We start from the raw sequence: 23,745 nt of genomic DNA, 5'->3' as shown, positions 1-23,745 counted from the left end.
TCTGAGATAGCTCCAAGTATCAATGTAGCGGTAAAGTCCTATACTATTACTGCTACTGGTTGCCGAATATAACTGAAGCTAGTTTAGACGTGTGCAGCTGGCTAATAATTGATGTCCAGAATTGTGTCCATGTTTAACACACATATTTATTAATATACAGTCACGTAAATCAAACTCACTTGGTAACAAAAACGGAAAATAAACGGGAACAAACAAATCATAGCCTGGCACAGTCAAAAACTGTTGCGCCTCCACTCAGCAACACCTGAGCAAGATCCCAGCCCCTCCCTAAGTAGACTGGAACTTGGCCTTGAGCCAACCCCTTTAATGACGTCATACATTTGACGGACAGAAACAGTAAATGGCTCTAACAATCAAAATTCATGATATTTAGGTTCAAACATATAAAATTAGCTACAAAGCTGGCATAACACGTTAGCATGCTAACATCATCATGCTAATATAAACGACGTTAGCATATTTTCAAGATGGCTCCAGGTGTCAAAATTCATGATTTTTAAGTTTAAACGTACAACATTAGCTACAAAGCTGGTCTAAAATGCTAGCATGCGAACATCAGCATGCTAATATAGGAGACATTAGCACACTCCCAAGATGGCGCCAAGTACCACAATTCAATGATTTTTAAGTTTAAACATACAAAATTAGCTACAAAGCTGGCATAAAATGTTAGCATGCTAATATAAAAGACGTTAGCATGCTAACATCAGCATGCTAACACAAAAGACTTTAGCATACTTCCTAGATGGCTCCAAGTACCAAAATTCAAGATTTTTAAGTTTAAACATACAAAATTAGCTACAAAGCTGGCATAAAACGTTAGCATGCTAATAAAAAATACATTAGCATACTTCCGAAATGGCGCCTATAGTATCAAAATTCATGACTTTTAGGTTCAAACATATAAAATTAGCTACAAAGCTGGCATAAAACGTTAGCATGCTAATAAAAAAGACATTAGCATACTTCCGAAATGGCGCCTAGTGTCAAAATTCATGACTTTTAGGTTCAAACATATAAAATTAGCTACAAAGCTGGCATAAAACGTTAGCATGCTAACATCAGCATGCTAATATAAAAGACGTTATGCATATTTCCAAGATAGCGCCAAGTATCAAAAACCATGATTTCTAGGTTCAAACATACAAAACTAACTACAAAGCTGGCATAAAACGTTAGCATGCTAACTTTAGCATGCTAACATCAGCATGTTGATGTCAGCTAGGAGACATTAGCACACTTCCAAGATAGCACCAAGTATCAAAAAACATGATTTTTTAGGTTAAAACATAGCAAAATAGCTCAAGCTAGCACATACCTCTCCAGCACACCCTCTATACCGCACTTCCTGTCCACAGCGTGATCACCTGTACTTCCTGTCCGCAGCGTGATCATGACCGGCGCCTACAACAGCTTCTTCCAGATGTTCGACAGGGAGACGGGGCGAGGCGTGACCCTGGAGGCCTGGCGGGAGAGCAGCAAGCCACGGGCCGTGTTGCGCACCCGCCGCGTCTACACCGGCGGCAAGCGCCGGCGCGGCGACGTGGGCGTGGACAGCTTGGACTTCAGCAAGAAGATCCTGCACATGGCCTGGCACCCGTCCGAGAACATCATCGCCATCGCCGCCACCAACAACCTGTACATCTTCCAGGACCGCGTCAGCCCGGAGGCGCACGGGCAGTGACCGGAGCACCCGGGCAGTGACCGGAGCACCCGGGCAGTGACCGGAGCACCCGGGCAGTGGCCGGAGCACCCGGGCAGTGGCCGGAGCACCCGGGCAGTGGCCGGAGCACCCGGGCAGTGACCGGAGGCGTACGGGCAGTGACCGGAGGCGTACGAGCAGTGACCGGAGCGCCCGGGCAGTGACCGGAGGCGCACGGGGCAGTGACCGGAGCGCCCGGGCAGTGACCGGAGGCGCACGGGCAGTGGCCGCAGCACCCGGGTAACTGTTCACTTCGCATAAACTGCCCGCAGGTGAGCTTCGGACGACACTAATCGTAAGACAAGAGGACATGTTTTTGGTCCCGCCCACTTTTTGTAAAAGAGGTGCAGGGCCGCCTCTACACAGCCACAAAGATTGTTGGGTCCTACAAAAAAGTTGGCTTACTTTTTGCCTCGTCCCTCACCTAAACCGGGACTGAAGAACGCACCACCGACCCATGGCTGCGGCTCACGGACGCCACCTGGCGGTTGTTTGAGCACGCCCCACCCGGCCCTGGATAGGCCCGCTCCTTGACGCTTCGGTCGCACGCAGGATTCTCACAGAAATGAGGCGAAAACTCAACCGCACCTGCTGTATGTACCGTATTTTCCGGACTATATAGCCGTATAAGTTGCATCCACCGAATTTTAGAACAAAAACAAACACGTTCCATATATAAGCCGCACCTGACTATAAGTCGCAAATATATACATTGTGTAGTGATTTAATTTACACATAGTTTGCACATTTTTATTTACACTCCTTAATTGTTTTTAAGCGGCAGTAAAACGGCTGAGCAAACAAAACAGAAGTCACGGTCATGGACCCGCTAGCTGCGGAAGCTAGTTCTCCAATCAGTTAAACGGTTTATTTACATTCCTTACAGGTTTCCGAACGGCAGTAAAACGGGAGGTCGAACAAAACAGAAGTCGTGGCCGTGGACCCGCTAGCTGCGCAAGCTAGCTCGCCAATCAGCTAAACAGACAACGGTGACGTTTTGGTGAATTTTACGAAACTGAAATAACACAAAAGTTAATAATGCTAACACAGACGCTTGTGAACATGTTAGCGTATTAGCTAACGCTAACAATGCATTGCAATAGCAAATACAGATATGCATGAAAACACTCCTACAGACATCACACACGGGACAGTTTTTTAGTAAGTCGGAATTATTTTAGTTATATTGTAAAACTCACAAAAACGTTGCTCGGAGTGATGGATGAAGAATCCATACGAGTAGCCGACGGCTCGAAGACCGAACGGTACTTCTACTTCCGGTTGAAAGCTCAGTCTAAACAGTGGGAAAACTAGTCCAAAAGATGACGCCACAGCCCTAACAATGACACACTTTTTCCGTGTCTTTGCCTGCGTTTTGTTTTGAAAAACTATTTGCCTAATGGCCAATGCCGAAGAAAAACTCATAAATTGACCGCGTCGTAAGTAAGTCAGAATGGTTTTAGTTATATTGTAGAACCTACCAAAGTTGCTTGAAGTGGTGAATGAAGAATCCATACGAGTAAAAACGCTGCGGACGGCTAGAAGACAGAACGGCACTTTTACTTCCGGTTGAAAGCTCAGTCTAAACAGAGGGGCACCTGCAGTCGGAAAACTTGCCCAAAAGATGGCGCCATAGCACTAACAATGACACACTTTTTCCGTGTCTTTGCCTGCGTTTTGCTTTTAAAAACTATTTGCCTAATGGCCAATGGCGAAGAAAAACCGCTAAATTGGCCGCGTCGAAAGTAAGTCCGAATTGTTTTAGTTATATTGTAAAACCTACCAAAGTTGTTTGAAGTGATGAATGAAGAATCCATACGAGTAGAAACGCTGCGGACGGCCAGAAGACAGAATAGTACTTTTACTTCCGGTTGAAAGCTCAATCTAAACAATGGGAAAACTCGTCCAAAAGATGGCGCCATAGCACAAAAAATGACACACGTTTTCCGCATGTCTGCTTAATTTTAAAAACGTTTTGCCTCATGGGCGACGGCGAAGAAAAATTCATAAATTGGCCGTGTCGTAAGTAAGTCAGAATGGTTTTAGTTATATTGTAAAACCTACCAAAGTTGCTTGAAGTGATGAATGAAGAATCCATACGAGTAGAAACGTTGCGGACAGCCAGAAGATCGTTTTAGTTGTATTGTAAAACCTACCAAAGTTGCTTGATAGTGATGAATGAAGAATCCATACGAGTAGAAACTGCGGACGGCTCGAAGACCGAACGGTACTTCTACTTCCAGTTGAAAGCTCAGTCTAAACAGTGGGAAAACTCCCCTAAAAGATGGCACCATAGCACAAACAATGACACACTTTTTCCGGCGTCTCTGCTTGTTTTGAAAAACTATTTGCCTAATGGCCAATGCCGAAGAAAAACTCATAAATTGGCCGCGTCGTAAGTAAGTCCGAATCGTTTTAGTTATATTGTAAAACCTACCAAAGTTGCTTGAAGTGATGAATGAAGAATCCATACGAGTAGAAACGCTGTGGACGGCCATAAGACAGAACGGCACTTTTACTTCCAGTTGAAAGCTCAGTCTAAACAGAGGGGCACCTGCAGTGGGAATACTCGTCCAAAAGATGGCGCCATAGCACAAACAATGACACACCTTTTCCGCGTCTTTGCCTGCGTTTTGCTTTTAAAAACTATTTGCCTAATGGCCAATGCCGCTAAATTGGCCGCGTCGAAAGTAAGTCCGAATTGTTTGAGTTATATTGTAAAACCTACCAAAGTTGCTTGAAGTGATGAATGCAGAATCCATACGAGTAGAAATGCTGCAGACGGCCAGAAGACAGAACGGCACTTTTACTTCCGGTTGAAAGCTCAATCTAAACAATGGGAAAACTCGTCCAAAAGATGGCGCCATAGCACAAACAATGACACACCTTTTCCGCGTCTTTGCCTGCGTTTTGCTTTGAAAAACGTTTTGCCTAATGGCCAATGCCGAAGAAAAACTCATAAATTGGCCGCGTCGTAAGTAAGTCGGAATCGTTTTAGTTGTATTGTAAAACCTACCAAAGTTACTTGAAGTGATGAATACAGAATCCATACCAGTAGAAATGCTGTGGACGGCCAGAAAACAGAACGGCACTTTTACTTCCGGTTGAAAGCTCAGTCTAAACAGAAGGGCACCTGCAGTCGGAAAACTTGCCCAAAAGATGGCGCCATAGCACCTACAATGACACTTTTTCTGCGTCTTTGCCTGCGTTTTGCTTTTAAAAACTATTTGCCTAATGGCCAATGCCGAAGAAAAACTCATAAATTGGCCGCGTCGTAAGTAGGTCCGAATCGTTTGTTATATTGTAAAACCTACCAAAGTTGCTTGAAGTGATGAATGCAGAATCCATACGAGTAGAAACGCTGCGGACGACCAGAGGACAGAACGGCACTTTTACTTCCGGTTGAAAGCTCAATCTAAACAATGGGAAAACTCGTCCAAAAGATGGCGCCATAGCACAAACAATGACACACCTTTTCCGCGTCTTTGCCTGCGTTTTGCTTTGAAAAACGTTTTGCCTAATGGCCAATGCCGAAGAAAAATTCATAAATTGGCCGCGTCGAAAGTAAGTCAGAATCGTTTTAGTTATATTGTAAAACCTACCAAAGTTACTTGAAGTGATGAATACAGAATCCATACCAGTAGAAACGCTGTGGACGGCCAGAAGACAGAACGGCACTTTTACTTCCGGTTGAAAGCTCAGTCTAAACAGAAGGGCACGTGTAGTCGGAAAATTTGCCCAAAAGATGGCGCCATAGCACCCACAATGACACACTTTTTCTGCGTCTTTGCCTGCGTTTTGCTTTTAAAAACTATTTGCCTAATGGCCAATGCCGAAGAAAAACTCATAAATTGGCCGCGTCGTAAGTAAGTCCGAATCGTTTTAGTTATATTGTAAAACTTACAAACATTGTTTGGAGTGATGAATGAAGAATCCATACCAGTAGAAACGCTGCGGACGGCCAGAAGACAGAACAGCATTTTTACTTCCGGTTGAAAGCTCACCTGCAGTGAGCAAACTCGCCCAAAAGATGGCGCCAAAGCACCGACAGTGACACACCATTGCACGGTTTTTGCTCGTTTTATTTAAAAAAAAATATCATTTCTATATGGCCAAAAAAATCCAAAAGCGTAGGCAAAAATGATAGTCCGGAATTTACGATACTGATGGCAACAAAGGTGATCTTGTACTTCATGTCTATCGTGGACTTTGTTGTTGTGGCGAGCAGCAACACCCGGGACTCCGCTCACTTTGCAATAATGGCACTTCTAACACAAGTTCAAGTCTTACTTTCCGAGCCACTTTTGTCTGTAGGGCGTGTAAAAGATTGTCGGGGACACTTTAAAAAAAAAAAGGTATTTATAGCAGGAAGACGAAAGGTGTGCCTGTTGTGTAGAATGTTGTGCAGAATGTGCACAAATGTAACAATAAGTATTGTGGAGCTTTGCTGTGCTGGGCTTGTGTTGACTTTTCAACTGCTGCCTCCAAACCTTTTCACTGAGGCATGTTGAAAGATCCAAACATGCGGGGCCCATTTTGATATTTTTTCCAGGGCTTGAAGGTGTGGCGTAGTAGATGCAATGCATTGTGGGTCTCTGAATAGCTTATGTACATGGCTGCGTGCTAAAGTTTGGTTCTTTTCCTTGACGGGTTCAAAATACAGCACGAAGGTCAGACATAATTACCGTATTTTCCAGACTATGGAGCGAACCCAGATATAAGCCGCACCCACTCAATTAAAACATTTTTTTCCCCAGATATAAGCTGCACCCACTCAATTATAAAACAAAAGCAAAAAATGTTTCAGATATAAGCCGCACCCACTCAATTATAAAATACTTATTTTTTTTCCATATATAAGCCGCACCCACTCAACTATAAAAGAAAAACAAACATTCTTCCATATATAAGCCGCACCCACTCAATTATAAAAGACATTTTTTTCCATATATAAGGCGCACCCACTCAATTATAAAACATTTTTTTTCCATCTATAAGCCACACCCACTCAATTATAAAAGAAAAACTAACATTTTTCCAGATATAAGCCGCACCCACTCAATTAAAAAAGAAAAACTAACATTCTTCCAGATATAAGCCGCACCCACTCAACCACAAAACTTTTTCCCCCCATATATAAGCCGCACCCACTCAATTATAAAAGAAAAACTAACATTTTTCCAGATATAAGCCGCACCCACTCAATTATAAAATACTTATTTTTTTTCCATATATAAGCCGCACCCACTCAACTATAAAAGAAAAACAAACATTCTTCCATATATAAGCCGCACCCACTCAATTATAAAAGACATTTTTTTCCATATATAAGGCGCACCCACTCAATTATAAAACATTTTTTTTCCATCTATAAGCCACACCCACTCAATTATAAAAGAAAAACTAACATTTTTCCAGATATAAGCCGCACCCACTCAATTAAAAAAGAAAAACTAACATTCTTCCAGATATAAGCCGCACCCACTCAACCACAAAACTTTTTTCCCCCATATATAAGCCGCACCCACTCAATTATAAAAGAAAAACTAACATTTTTCCAGATATAAGCCGCACCCACTCAATTATAAAATACTTATTTTTTTTCCATTTATAAGCCGCACCCACTCAATTATAAAAGAAAAACTAACATTCTTCCAGATAGAAGCCGCACCCATTCAATTTTAAAAGAAAAACTACATTTTTTCCACATATAAGCCGCACCCACTCAATTATAAAAGACATGTTTTTGCATATATAAGCCGCACCCACTCAATTATAAAAGAAAGACAAAAATGTTTCCATATATAACCCACACCCACTACAACTATAAAAGAAAAATTTAAATGTTTCCAGATATAAGCCACAGCCACTCAATTTTAAAAGAAAAACAAACATTTTTCCAGATATAAGCCGCACCCACTCAACTACAAAATACTTTTTTCCCATATATAAGCCGCACCCACTCAACTATGAAAGAAAAACAAACATTCTTCCATATATAAGGCGCACCCACTCAATTATAAAACTTTTTTTTTCCATCTATAAGCCACACCCACTCAATTATAAAAGAAAAACTAACATTTTTCCAGATATAAGCCGCACCCACTCAATTAAAAAAGAAAAACTAACATTCTTCCAGATATAAGCCGCACCCACTCAACCACAAAACTTTTTTCCCCATATATAAGCCGCACCCACTCAATTATAAAAGAAAAACTAACATTTTTCCAGATATAAGCCACACCCACTCAATTATAAAATACTTATTTTTTTTCCATTTATAAGCCGCACCCACTCAATTATAAAAGAAAAACTAACATTCTTCCAGATAGAAGCCGCACCCATTCAATTCTAAAAGAAAAACTACATTTTTTTCCACATATAAGCCGCACCCACTCAATTATAAAAGACATGTTTTTGCATATATAAGCCGCACCCACTCAATTATAAAAGAAAGACAAAAATGTTTCCATATATAACCCACACCCACTACAACTATAAAAGAAAAATTTAAATGTTTCCAGATATAAGCCACAGTCACTCAATTTTAAAAGAAAAATAAACATTTTTCCAGATATAAGCCGCACCCACTCAACTATAAAATACTTTTTTTCCATATATAAGCCGCACCCACTCAACTATGAAAGAAAAACAAACATTCTTCCATATATAAGCCGCACCCACTCAACTATGAAAGAAAAACAAACATTCTTCCATATATAAGGCGCACCCACTCAATTATAAAACTTTTTTTTTCCATCTATAAGCCACACCCACTCAATTATAAAAGAAAAACTAACATTTTTCCAGATATAAGCCGCACCCACTCAATTAAAAAAGAAAAACTAACATTCTTCCAGATATAAGCCGCACCCACTCAATTATAAAACTTTTTTCCCCACATATAAGCCGCACCCACTCAATTATAAAAGAAAAACTAACATTTTTCCAGATATAAGCCGCACCCACTCAATTATAAAATACTTATTTTTTTTCCATTTATAAGCCGCACCCACTCAATTATAAAAGAAAAACTAAAATTCTTCCAGATAGAAGCCGCACCCATTCAATTTTAAAAGAAAAACTAAATTTTTTCCACATATAAGCCGCACCCACTCAATTATAAAAGACATGTTTTTGCATATATAAGCCGCACCCACTCAATTATAAAAGAAAGACAAAAATGTTTCCATATATAACCCACACCCACTACAACTATAAAAGAAAAATTTAAATGTTTCCATATATAACCCACACCCACTACAACTATAAAAGAAAAATTTAAATGTTTCCAGATATAAGCCGCACCCACTCAACCATAAAATACTTTTTTCCATATATAAGCCGCACCCACTCAGCTATGAAAGAAAAACAAACATTCTTCCATATATAAGCCGCACCCACTCAATTATAAAATACATTTTTTCCATATATAAGGCGCACCCACTCAATTATAAAGCATTTTTTTTCCATCTATAAGCCACACCCACTCAATTATAAAAGAAAAACTAACATTTTTCCAGATATAAGCCGCACCCACTCAATTAAAAAAGAAAAACTAACATTCTTCCAGATATAAGCCGCACCCACTCAATCATAAAACTTTTTTCCCCACATATAAGCCGCACCCACTCAATTATAAAAGAAAAACTAACATTTTTCCAGATATAAGCCGCACCCACTCAATTATAAAATACTTATTTTTTTTCCATTTATAAGCCGCACCCACTCAATTATAAAAGAAAAACTAACATTCTTCCAGATAGAAGCCGCACCCATTCAATTTTAAAAGAAAAACTACATTTTTTCCACATACAAGCCACACCCACTCAATTATAAAAGACATGTTTTTGCATATATAAGCCGCACCCACTCAATTATAAAAGAAAGACAAAAATGTTTCCATATATAACCCACACCCACTACAACTATAAAAGAAAAATTTAAATGTTTCCAGATATAAGCCACAGCCACTCAATTTTAAAAGAAAAACAAACATTTTTCCAGATATAAGCCGCACCCACTCAATTATAAAATACTTTTTTCCGTATATAGGCCGCACCCACTCAATTATGAAAGAAAAACTAACATTCTTCCAGATATAAGCCGCACCCACTCAATTATAAAATGCTTTTCCCCCCCATATATAAGCCGCACCCACTCAATTAAAAAAGAAAAACTAACATTCTTCCAGATATAAGCCGCACCCACTCAATTTTAAAACAAAATTTTTTCCAGATAAAAGCCACACCCACTCAGCTATAAAAAACAGTTTTTCCATATATAAGCCGCACCCACCCAACTATAAAAGAAAAACAAACATTTTTCCAGATATAAGCCGCACCCACTCAATTATAAATTTCCCCCCATATATAAGCCGCACCCACCCAGCCAAATTTTTTTTCCCATATATAAGCCGCACCCACTCAATTATAAAAGAAAAACTATTTTTTCCCATATATAAGCCGCACCCACTCAATTATAAAAGAAAAACCAACATTTTTCCAGATATAAGCCGCACCCACTCAATTAAAAAAGAAAAACTAACATTCTTCCAGATATAAGCCACACCCACTCAGCTATAAAAATCAGTTTTTTTCCATATATAAGCCGCAGCCACTCAATTATAAAAGAAAAACTATTTTTTTCCCCATATATAACCCGCACCCACTCAATTATAAAAGAAAAACTAACATTTTTCCAGATATAAGCCGCACCCACTCAATTATAAAATACTTTTTCCCCATATATAAGCCGTACCCACTCAATTAAAAAAGAAAAACTAACATTCTTCCAGATATAAGCCGCACCCACTCAATTACAAAAGAAAAACTAAAATTTTTCCAGATATAAGCCGCACCCACTCAATTATAAAATACTTATTTTTTTTCCATTTATAAGCCGCACCCACTCAATTATAAAAGAAAAACTAACATTCTTCCAGATAGAAGCCGCACTCATTCAATTTTAAAAGAAAAACTACATTTTTTCCACATATAAGTCGCACCCACTCAATTATAAAAGACATGTTTTTGCATATATAAGCCGCACCCACTCAATTATAAAAGAAAGACAAAAATGTTTCCATATATAACCCACACCCACTACAACTATAAAATAAAAATTTAAATGTTTCCAGATATAAGCCACAGCCACTCAATTTTAAAAGAAAAACAAACATTTTTCCAGATATAAGCCGCACCCACTCAATTATAAAATACTTTTTCCATATATAAGCCGCACCCACTCAGCTATGAAAGAAAAACAAACATTCTTCCATATATAAGCCGCACCCACCCAATTATAAAAGACATGTTTTTCCATATATAAGGCGCACCCACTCAATTATAAAACATTTTTTTTCCATCCATAAGCCACACCCACTCAATTATAAAAGAAAAACTAACATTTTTCCAGATATAAGCCGCACCCACTCAATCAAAAAAGAAAAACTAACATTCTTCCAGATATAAGCCGCACCCACTCAATTATAAAACTTTTTTCCCCATATATAAGCCGCACCCACTCAATTATAAAAGAAAAACTAACATTTTTCCAGATATAAGCCGCACCCACTCAATTATAAAATACTTATTTTTTTTCCATTTATAAGCCGCACCCACTCAATTATAAAAGAAAAACTAACATTCTTCCAGATAGAAGCCGCACCCATTCAATTTTAAAAGAAAAACTAAATTTTTCCACATATAAGCCGCACCCACTCAATTATAAAAGACATGTTTTTGCATATATAAGCCGCACCCACTCAATTATAAAAGAAAGACAAGAATGTTTCCATATATAACCCACACCCACTACAACTATAAAAGAAAAATTTAAATGTTTCCAGATATAAGCCACAGCCACTCAATTTTAAAAGAAAAACAAACATTTTCCCAGATATAAGCCGCACCCACTCAATTATAAAATACTTTTTTCCCGTATATAGGCCGCACCCACTCAATTATGAAAGAAAAACTAACATTCTTCCAGATATAAGCCGCACCCACTCAAATATAAAATGCTTTCCCCCCCCATATATAAGCCGCACCCACTCAATTAAAAAAGAAAAACTAACATTCTTCCAGATATAAGCCGCACCCACTCAATTTTAAAACAAAAACAAAAATGTTTCCAGATATAAGCCACACCCACTCAGCTATAAAAAACAGGTTTTTCCATATATAAGCCGCACCCACTCAACTATAAAAGAAAAACAAACATTTTTCCAGATACAAGCCGCACCCACTCAATTGTAAATTTTCCCCCCATATATAAGCCGCACCCACCCAACCACAAAAACATTTTTTCCAGATATAAGCCGCACCCACTCAATTATAAAAGAAAAACTAACATTTTTCCAGATATAAGCCGCACCCACTCAATTATAAAAGAAAAACTAACATTCTTCCAGATAGAAGCCGCACTCATTCAATTTTAAAAGAAAAACTACATTTTTCCACATATAAGCCGCACCCACTCAATTATAAAAGACATGTTTTTGCATATATAAGCCGCACCCACTCAATTATAAAAGAAAGACAAAAATGTTTCCATATATAACCCACACCCACTACAACTATAAAAGAAAAATTTAAATGTTTCCAGATATAAGCCACAGCCACTCAATTTTAAAAGAAAAACAATTTTTTTTCCAGATATAAGCCGCACCCACTCAATTATAAAATACTTTTTTCCATATATAAGCCGCACCCACTCAATTATAAAATACATTTTTTCCATATATAAGGCGCACCCACTCAATTATAAAACTTTTTTTTTCCATCTATAAGCCACACCCACTCAATTATAAAAGAAAAACTAACATTTTTCCAGATATAAGCCGCACCCACTCAATTAAAAAAGAAAAACTAACATTCTTCCAGATATAAGCCGCACCCACTCAACCATAAAACTTTTTTCCCACATATAAGCCGCACCCACTCAATTATAAAAGAAAAACTAACATTTTTCCAGATATAAGCCGCACCCACTCAATTATGAAATACTTATTTTTTTTTCATTTATAAGCCGCACCCACTCAATTATAAAAGAAAAACTAACATTCTTCCAGATAGAAGCCGCACCCATTCAATTTTAAAAGAAAAACTACATTTTTTCCACATATAAGCCGCACCCACTCAACTATAAAAGACATGTTTTTGCATATATAAGCCGCACCCACTCAATTATAAAAGAAAGACAAAAATGTTTCCATATATAACCCACACCCACTACAACTATAAAAGAAAAATTTAAATGTTTCCAGATATAAGCCACAGCCACTCAATTTTAAAAGAAAAACAAACATTTTTCCAGATATAAGCCACACCCACTCAATTATAAAATACTTTTTTTCCGTATATAGGCCGCACCCACTCAATTATGAAAGAAAAACTAACATTCTTCCAGATATAAGCCGCACCCACTCAATTATAAAATGCTTTTCCCCCCCATATATAAGCCGCACCCACTCAATTAAAAAAGAAAAACTAACATTCTTCCAGATATAAGCCGCACCCACTCAATTTTAAAACAAAAACAAAATTTTTTCCAGATATAAGCCACACCCACTCAGCTATAAAAAACAGTTTTTTCCATATATAAGCCGCACCCACCCAACTATAAAAGAAAAACAAACATTTTTCCAGATATAAGCCGCACCCACTCAATTATAAATTCCCCCCATATATAAGCCGCAACCACCCAATCACAAAAACATTTTTTCCATATATAAGCCGCACCCACTCAATTATAAAAGAAAAACTATTTTTTTCCATATATAAGCCGCACCCACTCAATTATAAAAGAAAAACTAACATTTTTCCAGATATAAGCCGCACCCACTCAATTAAAAAAGAAAAACTAACATTTTCCAGATATAAGCCACACCCACTCAGCTATAAAAATCAGTTTTTCCCATATATAAGCCGCAGCCACTCAATTATAAAAGAAAAACTATTTTTTTCCCATATATAACCCGCACCCACTCAATTATAAAAGAAAAACTAAAATTTTTCCAGATATAAGCCGCACCCACTCAATTATAAAATACTTTTTTCCCCATTAAGCCGTACCCACTCAATTAAAAAAGAAAAACTAACATTCTTCCAGATATAAGCCGCACCCACTCAATTGTAAAAGAAAAACTAACATTTTTCCAGATATAAGCCGCACCCACTCAATTATAAAATACTTATTTTTTTCCATTTATAAGCCGCACCCACTCAATTATAAAAGAAAAACTAACATTCTTCCAGATAGAAGCCGCACTCATTAAATTTTAAAAGAAAAACTACATTTTTTCCACATATAAGCTGCACCCACTCAATTATAAGACATGTTTTTGCATATATAAGCCGCACCCACTCAATTATAAAAGAAAGACAAAAATGTTTCCATATATAACCCACACCCACTACAACTATAAAAGAAAAATTTAAATGTTTCCAGATATAAGCCACAGCCACTCAATTTTAAAAGAAAAACAAACATTTTTCCAGATATAAGCCGCACCCACTCAATTATAAAATACTTTTTTTTCCGCATATAAGCCGCACCCACTCAATTATGAAAGAAAAACTAACATTCTTCCAGATATAAGCCGCACCCACTCAATTATAAAATGCTTCCCCCCCCATATATAAGCCGCACCCACTCAATTAAAAAAGAAAAACTAACATTCTTCCAGATATAAGCCGCACCCACTCAATTTTAAAAGAAAAACAAAAATTTTTCCAGATATAAGCCACACCCACTCAGCTATAAAAAAACAGTTTTTCCATATATAAGCCGCACCCACTCAACTATAAAAGAAAAACAAACATTTTTCCAGATATAAGCCGCACCCACTCAATTATAAATTCCCCCCCACATATAAGCCGCACCCACCCAGTCACAAAAACATTTTTTCCATATATAAGCCGCACCCACTCAATTATAAAAGAAAAACTATTTTTTCCATATATAAGCCGCACCCACTCAATTATAAAAGAAAAACTAACATTTTTCCAGATATAAGCCGCACCCACTCAATTAAAAAAGAAAAACTAACATTCTTCCAGATATAAGCCACACCCACTCAGCTATAAAAATCATTTTTTCCCATATATAAGCCGCAGCCACTCAATTATAAAAGAAAAACTATTTTTTTTCCATATATAACCCGCACCCACTCAATTATAAAAGAAAAACTAACATTTTTCCAGATATAAGCCGCACCCACTCAATTATAAAATACTTTTTTCCCCATATATAAGCCGTACCCACTCAATTAAAAAAGAAAAACTAACATTCTTCCAGATATAAGCCGCACCCACTCAATTTTAAAAGAAAAACAAACATTTTTCCAGATATAAGCCGCACCCACGCAGCCATAAATTTTTTCCCATATATAAGCCGCACCCACTCAATTATAAAAGAAAAACAAACATTTTTCCAGATATAAGCCGCACCCACTCAATTATAATTTTTTCCACATATAAGCCGCACCCACCCAATTACAAAAACATTTTTTCCCATAAATAAGCCGCACCCACTCAATTATAAAAGAAAGACTAATTTTTTTCCAGATATAAGCCGCACCCACTCAATTATAAAATACTTCCCCCCCATATAAGCCGCACCCACTCAATTAAAAAAGAAAAACTAACATTCTTCCAGATATAAGCCGCACCCACTCAATTTTAAAAGAAAAACAAGCATTTTTCCAGATATAAGCCGCACCCACCCAGCTATAATTTTTCCCCCATATATAAGCCGCACCCACTCAATTATAAAAGAAAAACAAACATTTTTCCAGATATAAGCTGCACCCACTCAATTATAATTCCCCCCCATATATAAGCCGCACCCACCCAATCACAAAAACATTTTTTCCATATATAAGCCGCACCCACTCAATTATAAAAGAAATACAAACATTTTTCCAGATATAAGCCGCACCCACTCAATTATAATTTTTTCCCATATATAAGCCGCACCCACCCAATTACAAAAACAGTGTTTTCCATATACAAGCCGCACCCACTCAATTACGAAAGAAAAACTAACATTTTTCCAGATATAAGCCGCACCCACTCAATTATAAAATACTTTTTTCCCCATATAAGCCGCACCCACTCAATTAAAAAAGAAAAACTAACATTCTTCCAGATATAAGCCGCACCCACTCAATTTTAAAAGAAAAACAAACATTTTTCCAGATATAAGCCGCACCCACTCAGCTACAAATTGTTTTTCTTCCATATATAAGCCGCACCCACTCAATTATAAAAGAAAAACTAACATTCCTCCAGATATAAGCCGCACCCACTCAATTACAAAAGAAAAACAAACTTATATATGGAAACATTTGAGTTTTTCTTTTAGAATTTTACAGTACATTACCATACATTTGAAAAAAGCATCACTGTTATTTTTACCGCAAATTTCTCTAACCCTAAATCCCGGTGACAGAGCTGCTACTTTTTTTTTTAACCGTAAAATCTACGTTCCCCCGTTTTGACCGTGCAACACTGCAAATGTAAAAATGCGACCACTGATGATTTTGTGGTAAGCTTCTGACGACTGAGCTGCCAGGTTTTTAGAATAAAATCAGACTTTTGTTTTTTTACAGTGTAGCCTTGTAGACATGCAGCCAATGATTGTGAAAGAGGTCAGTGTGAAAATGTTACAACTGCAAGCCACCCTTTGGCGGGCCAAAGGAAAAGTCACGACAGGCCAAAGTTCGGACCCAACTTTGGGCATCTGATGCAAACATTGAAGAAAGTCATGGGTTGAGCTACACTTTCCTCAGCCTTCACAAACATTCACATACCTTTGCCCGGGTTTTTGGATGCACATCTTGGACTAATTGGTTTGACAAAGTCAAATCCGCTATGACAGAACCCCCCGAGTGAGTTGTTTACAACCGGGGAAAAGGTTATGTAAGTTTCAGGACTTCAGTTGTCATCACATCACCACGTAGAAACTAAGAGAGAGTCTGCGTTCTGCGAGTGTAGCAGCAGCATGTTGCCACTAAACAATGCTACTCGAGTGTATATCTATATCTACCAAAAAAATGAAGGAATGTATATTAATAAAATGTTTCAATCTGACAAGAAGGACAATGTGTTTCACTGTGTTATTTCTATTATCACACATGCATCCTCCATGCGGACTAACAAACTAGACCAAGATCGAACGAAGAGTCCGTCAAGGATGTATTGCGTCCCCAGACTAGTTCCACTTGTACGGGGAGTCAATCTTGCGACCACTTAACAAAGTCCCCGTCGGATTCTCCATAAATGTTGTCATGGTCGACAATATCAGATACGCAGATGACACCGTTCTCATAGAAACAACCGAAAAAGACCTCCAGCAACTTCTGGACCAAACTAACGAAGGCGAATCAAAAAGTCTCAGTATGAACTGCAAGAAGACGAAGTGCTTGGTCATATCGAAATCTGGAACACCTTCGACCTGCACTCTGAAGTTAGGAGACACCACGGTTGAACAAGTCAACACATTCAACTATCAACTAGTTACTTCTGACGATCGATACGTAGACGGATTTGCTTAGCCGAGGAGGTCTTCAAGGAAATGAAGCCTATCATTTGTGACACACAGCTTTCAATGCCTATCAAGACCCGCGTCCTTCAAACCTTCGCCTGGCCAGTACTTCTTTACGGCTCAGAAACATGCACTCTAAAAGCTGTAACCCGCAGAAACATCTGCAGAAATGTGGTTCTATAGGCGTATGTTTGGGATCTCTTGGGTCAAAAGACTTACCAATGACGAGGTCCTAAAAGCCAGAGGAGGCTCTTGGCAAAGGCGAACGAGGACTCCGTCAAGGATGTATTGCATTCCCAGACTAGTTCAACTTGTACAGGGAGTCAATCTTGCGACCACTTGACAAAGTCCCCGTCGGAGTCTCCATAAATGTTGTCATGGTCAACAATATCAGATACGCAGATGACACCGTTCTCATAGAAACAACCGAAGAAGGCCTCCAGCAACTTCTGGACCAAACTAACAAAGGAAAATCAAAAGGTCTCAGTATCCACTGCAAGAAGACAAAGTGCTTGGTCATATCGAAATCTGGAACACCTTCAACCTGCACTCTGAAGTTAGAAGACACCACGGTTGAACAAGTCAACACATTCAACTATCAACTAGTTACTTCTGACGATCGATACGTAGACGGATCTGCTTCGCCGAGGAGGTCTTCAAGGAAATGAAGCCTATCATTTGTGACACACAGCTTTCAATGCCTATCAAGACCCGCGTCCTTCAAACCTTCGCCTGGCCAGTACTTCTTTACGGCTCAGAAACATACACTCTTAAAGCTGTAACCCGCAGAAACATCTGCAGAAATGTGGTTCTATAGGCGTATGTTCGGGATCTCTTGGGTCGAAAGAGTTACCAATGACGAGGTCCTAAAAGCCAGAGGAGGCTCTTGGCAAAGACGAACGAGGACTTCGTCAAGGATGTATTGCATTCCCAGACTAGTTCAACTTGTACAGGGAGTCAATCTTGCGACCACTTGACAAAGTCCCCGTCGGAGTTTCCATAAATGTTGTCATGGTCGACTTCTGACCATCGATACGTAGACGGATCTGCTTAGCCGAGGAGGTCTTCAAGGAAATTAAGCCTATCATTTGTGAGACAGAGCTTTCGATGCCTATCAAGACCTGCATCCTTCAAATCTTCGCCTGGCCAGTACTTCTTAACGGCTCGGAAACATGGACTCTAAACGGTGTAACCCACAGAAATGTGGTTCTATAGGTGTATGTTCGGGATCTCTTGGGTCGAAAGAGTTACCAATGACGAGTCCAGAAAGAGAGAGAGAGCTCCTCCAAAATATAGATCTCTGCCTCAACGGGAAGAAAGCCAGAAGAGGCTCTTGACAAAGGCGGTCGCACACATACCCCCATCCCCACTCCACGCCATTGCCACCGCTTCACCCCACTTGGTATGACAGCAAACGGAGCAGCTGCCCTAGTGGCTGGCAGCTTTGGGCCAGATACCTGTCCCCTCCACTCCTGTTGCTAGTCTTGTGGTTTCTATGTCAACATGTGTATGTGCTCATCGGCTATGGAGTTTTTTTTCCCGGACTTTTTTATACTCATCCGCCCCCAGCAACTACCTTTTACGGGGCGCCGTAAGTGGCGACCCATCACCGTTTCTGTTCAGTCTACCTGTTCAATGTTTGTCTAATCTGAAAATAACATTTCGTTGTACTTGTGTAATGACAATAAAGAGCATACCCTACCATACCATACCAATATTACAATTTCTAATGGAATACAACGCCGAAGCCAGAACCATGTACCACCAACGGAAAGACCTCAGCGTGCTCCGTTAAAGTTCAAATGCCGTGTAGTTCCTCGAGGCCCGTATCGGGCATGGCACACCAGACAGAGAGATGTACACAAAGTATTATCTCTACTATTACACATACTTATATTCTTTAAACATATAATGTACTTTAATGTAACTTTAGTAAACTAAACCATTACATACAGTACGTACTGTCCCGTCTTGGCACGGTGGTGGTGTTCGAGGCAGGAGGCGTGACATTAGCCAAAAACAGTTGTATCTAGCAGCGACTGGACGGCGAGACTGGCTAATAAAGGCGCTTGAGTGGGACTGGCCGCAGGTGAGTGTTCTAATCACCACAGAGGTAGGTGTGCACCGTAGGCTGCCGTAAGTGGTGACCCATCACCGTTCCTGTTCGGTCTACCTGTACATTGTTTGTCTAATCTTAAACAGGTTTGTGGTGAAAATGACATTCCGTTGTACCTGTGCAATGACAATAAAGACCATACCATACCATACCATACCTTAGTGGCAACACAGTGCTTCTTGTAAAGCATACATTGGCTGAGCCCCAAATATGACTTTGAAAATATAATAGTACTATTGCATAAATAGGATTGTTTACTTATTCATACGAAATTACCCACTGTCTAAAATTTAGTTGGTAAGGTTACTCTTCAAATTGAAGAATCAGTGTCATCATTCTAGTATTCTCCCAAAGACGTTGTCCCTTATTATACAAGTTTCAAGATCTTCTTTAACCAAGACATTATTCCAGACAGCCCGGGTTCTGTTTGAGGGTTCTTCCCTAGATGGAGTGTTTCCTTTCCTCCGTCGCCCAGTAGGGTCCTTGGTTCTATTTAATATATAAGGAGAAGGTAAAGCGCCTTAAGAAACTTCTGCTGTGATGGCCACTATATAAATAGAATTGACTTAATGTAAACCATTCAACTCTAGAGCAGGTGTCGCCAACCTGTCGATCGCGATCGACTAGTCAATCTTTGGCACTGCACAGATCCATCGTAAAAATATTAGGGAAAAAAAATGACATCAGTGACACCCCAGACCCGCAAACAGATCCGCATTTTAACCCCTGAACACACCTCGCCTCTCACTTTTCAGCCTCATATCCACCACGCCTCCCGAGCGCGACCGCGCGCTACACCCGCTCGTCTCGCAAACACGCATCGCATGACGTCACGAGCTGCAGCAATGCATTAAGGCTGCCTGTTTCAACGCATCGGCCCTTTTCTAGCACCCAACATCAAACGACTCTTCCTTCAACCAGGAGTCCACGACCGTCATCGCTCGCCTGCAGCGCCGGGAAGCGAGCAAGCCAAATACTAGAGTCCGTGAACATTGCTCCAAAGTAACTTCTGCTGTGATAGCCGCTACATAAATAAAATGTACTTAATGTAAACCATTAAACTCTAGCGCGGGGGTCGCCAATCCGTCGATCAGGATCGACCATGTCGATCTTTGGGACACTACCGGTCCATCGTGAAAATATTAGGATTATTATCATACTATTCAGCCTCACATCTACTACACCTCCCGAACACGGCCGCACGCTACACCCGCTCGTCTCGCAAACGTGCATTGACGTGACGAGCAGCAACAATGGATTAGGGCTGACTGTTTCAACACATCGGACATTTTCTAGCATCCAACATCAAACGACTCTTCCTTTAACCAGAGTCCATGACCATTATCGCTTGACTGTGACGCAGGGAAGCCAGTCAGCCAAAGACTAGAGTCCGTGAACATTGCTCCAAAGTACGGATTTTGTGTTGATTTATATATACAAAAGTAATATATATATAGGAGGGGTGGATCTTGCTTTGGTTTGTTGCTGAGACCACGGACCTTGGGCTTGAAAAGGTTGGTGACCACTGCTCTACGGTGACAAAATATTTCAACCTTTTTTGTGACATACATTCAATTAATAAATAGTAGGCACTGGTCGTTTTCATAAGGCATACCATTAATAACTTAAACGGTAGGTAACCAGAAATTATTAGCATCACACAGCAAAAAAAACTGAAAAATCACATGCTAAGATAAGATATATAAATAATACTGAAAATATGTCCACACATGACGAGGTACGAAGCATTAAAAGTGCTCCTTCAAAACATTCATCTCCAGTAGAGTGGCCGACAAACACCGCATGAAAGTCTACTATGGACTTACCAAACATGAACAATGATGAATGTCAACAATAATTCCAAAAAATAAAAACAATGGATTAGACCTTTGAGTGGAGGTTCCTCAGCCAGTTGGGGGAAAGTGTTCTCTGAAATCAATAAGATTCTTGACATGGAGAAAAAACTGCGGTGCCCCTTGTAGTGTGTACTGAAATGTTTAGGACATCGGTGCCTAAGAACTTAAGAAATTGTTTCAATGTTGACTCTAATGACACAACGCTGCCAAGCAGGCTATGTTTTGTACTCCAGTGACTAGTACAGTATCTGTCAGATTTGACGTAACTGGCATGGGAACTGTCCACCTCTGGCCCAAAGTCCACTGGCATAGGTTCCAGTTGACCTGTGAGCCCACCACGGTCCAGCAGTATGGCACCATAGCTGGTGTCCTCCACTTAAGACGTATGTAAACAAACTGTCAACTCCTGCATGAAGCAGAGCAACAATCAAAAAAGTAAACATCAATTAACGACAGAGAAGTTCTGCCTCAGTCTGAGCTGCCGGGTGTGTGTTCTCAGCCCGTGATCTTTGCGGACAAGAAGGGAGAGAAAAAAAAGTCAAACGCAAACTTCAGGGCTCGCATGGTGGTACGTCTCCAGTCTCTCTCGATCTTCACCTGCCTGCCCCCAGTCAACATTGGTGAAACACAGTCCAGGCAGTTGACCGCCTTCAACTCGAAGGCCGGGGCCCTCGCCCCTAAACGGCCCTCCAGCTTGGTACAGAACTCCACCATGTTACCGGGTTCCAGGTTGAAGAGAACCTGTCGGAACTCATTGCTGGCCATGAGCACGATGTCCCTGCCCGGGTCGTCCGCCTCAACGCTTTCATCCCTGGTCATCCCTACGGTGACTTGGAATCTGTAGCTGTCGAAGCGCTTGACGTGGCAGGTGTGTTTGGCCAAGGCTTTGATCTGACATAACTCCTCCTCTTCTTGCATCTGTAGCAGCACGGGCAGCGAGACTGTGGCGCCGGAAGCTGTCAGGTTCGCGACCGTCACGTTCTTCGGCTCGCATATAGGGTAAGTCTCACCGTAGAGACATCGCAGCCAGTCCCCAAGAAAGACCGGCAACATGTTGATGACGGACTGCGCCCCGTTCTCCGTCTCAGCAACGCTGACATGCTTAAAACGTCCGGTCCAGGTGACCCTGTGGCCCTGCAGGTGGCTACAGAAGATCTGTGTCTTGGCCATACCTTTGGACTGCCAGGCGGGCGGTCCACAGGCTTGGCTGTACTGGTTCCAAGTCAGGGTGGAGTTGTAGACTTTCTGACCTTCTGCGTGATACACGTAGATGGAGAAGAGGAGGATCACCATGGAGATGCAAAGTAGGATGAGTTTGACGGGGCCCCGGCGCGTCAGCGAGCGGAAAACATCCAGAATAGACGTGCTGAAACGCGTCCACAGCCGCAGGATGACGGGGATGGCGCATACGACCAAGGTGACGATCATCTTGGTGAGCTCCAGCTCTAGGAACCACTTGAAGAGCTGGATGAGGAGCATGACGGCAAGGCCCAACGCCAGGACGGGCAGCGCAAACAGGAAGAGGAAGTAGGCGACGCAGGTGCGGATTATACCGACGGCGGTGGAATTTTGGAGAAGCACCACGGAGAACTCACACCACATGAAGCACACCAAGTAGGGCACCAGGATGCAGTACGTCCCTCGGAAGCCACGCTTCCTGGCCATGCTAATCGTGGGGAGAAAGTCATCAATAGTGAAACTGTAATCAGGAAGAAACATTTGGGGGGGTCTCACCTGAAGAACAGGTAGAAAAGACAAACATACAGCAGGCAGGGAATACTGAGCTGGAGCACTACGGACTCCCCGAGAGGCAGCGTGGCAAAGGTGCGTCCCAGGAAGCTGAGCCTCGTCATGTTCTGAGGCAGGAACTGTGTCAGGCTACAAAGCGACGATGCAACCTGCATTGAAAAAAACAAACAAAAACATCATTGTTTGATCTTTCTTTGTATAAGCCAGGGGTGTCCAGACTACGGCTCGCCTGCGTCTTCAAAGTTCCTCGGAAGATCTTTGCATTCATTTTAAAAGTCTAACATTTTTGATGCTATTATTATGTCACCATCAGGTGGGCAACATAAGCTTATTCTGGTCAATGACCGTTTATTATGCTCTGAATGTGCAGCATTTATTTATACTACCCAATACAAACAACCTTCCCTAGTCATGGCGCAAAATGGCAAAAATGGTCACTGAACTTTTGTGGATATTATAAAAAACATCTATCACCATAGAAAAAAGTCTAAATTAGACCCTTTTACATACATTACAAAGCATGATGGGGAAAAAAAGCATAACACACTCCATACTTATCCATGTTTGCCGCATTTTGGATGCTTGATATTTCTGATTGATAACAAAACTTTAAGAAGGTCGTCATGGAAGTAAACAAGGTTCAAACTTTCACATACTCTTAATATCCAATTATATCAATTATATTAATATAATATGTACACATATAAATCTGTATAGGCTATATATACATATATATATATATATATATA

The 23,745-nt window shown here is 40.3% G+C and overlaps 2 protein-coding genes across 3 annotated transcripts in view; one reads left to right on the top strand and one right to left on the bottom strand.

Annotated features, from left to right (window-relative positions):
* ppp2r2ca (protein phosphatase 2, regulatory subunit B, gamma a) overlaps positions 1–4,392 on the top strand; it is a 29,147-nt gene extending 24,755 nt beyond the window's left edge. For both annotated transcript variants that reach the window (XM_061976993.1, XM_061976994.1), the window contains exon 10: positions 1,408–4,392. In XM_061976993.1, coding sequence (XP_061832977.1) covers positions 1,408–1,705 — 298 coding nt within the window. In that variant the 3' untranslated portion in view covers positions 1,706–4,392. The remainder of the gene's footprint in view (positions 1–1,407) is intronic.
* A 10,260-nt stretch (positions 4,393–14,652) lies between these two features.
* Positions 14,653–23,745, bottom strand: part of wfs1a (Wolfram syndrome 1a (wolframin)) — a 35,226-nt gene continuing 26,133 nt past the window's right edge. The window contains exons 11-12 of the mRNA XM_061976992.2: positions 22,982–23,145; positions 14,653–22,913 (exon numbers count right to left, since the gene is read on the bottom strand). Coding sequence (XP_061832976.1) covers positions 21,743–22,913; positions 22,982–23,145 — 1,335 coding nt within the window. The 3' untranslated portion in view covers positions 14,653–21,742. The remainder of the gene's footprint in view (positions 22,914–22,981; positions 23,146–23,745) is intronic.

The sequence above is a fragment of the Nerophis lumbriciformis genome, linkage group LG16 (genome assembly GCF_033978685.3).
Source record: "Nerophis lumbriciformis linkage group LG16, RoL_Nlum_v2.1, whole genome shotgun sequence".
NCBI classification, from domain to species: domain Eukaryota; kingdom Metazoa; phylum Chordata; class Actinopteri; order Syngnathiformes; family Syngnathidae; genus Nerophis; species Nerophis lumbriciformis.
The sequence above is the reverse complement of the archived record's forward strand: the minus strand, read 5'-3'. Positions and strand labels throughout refer to the sequence as shown.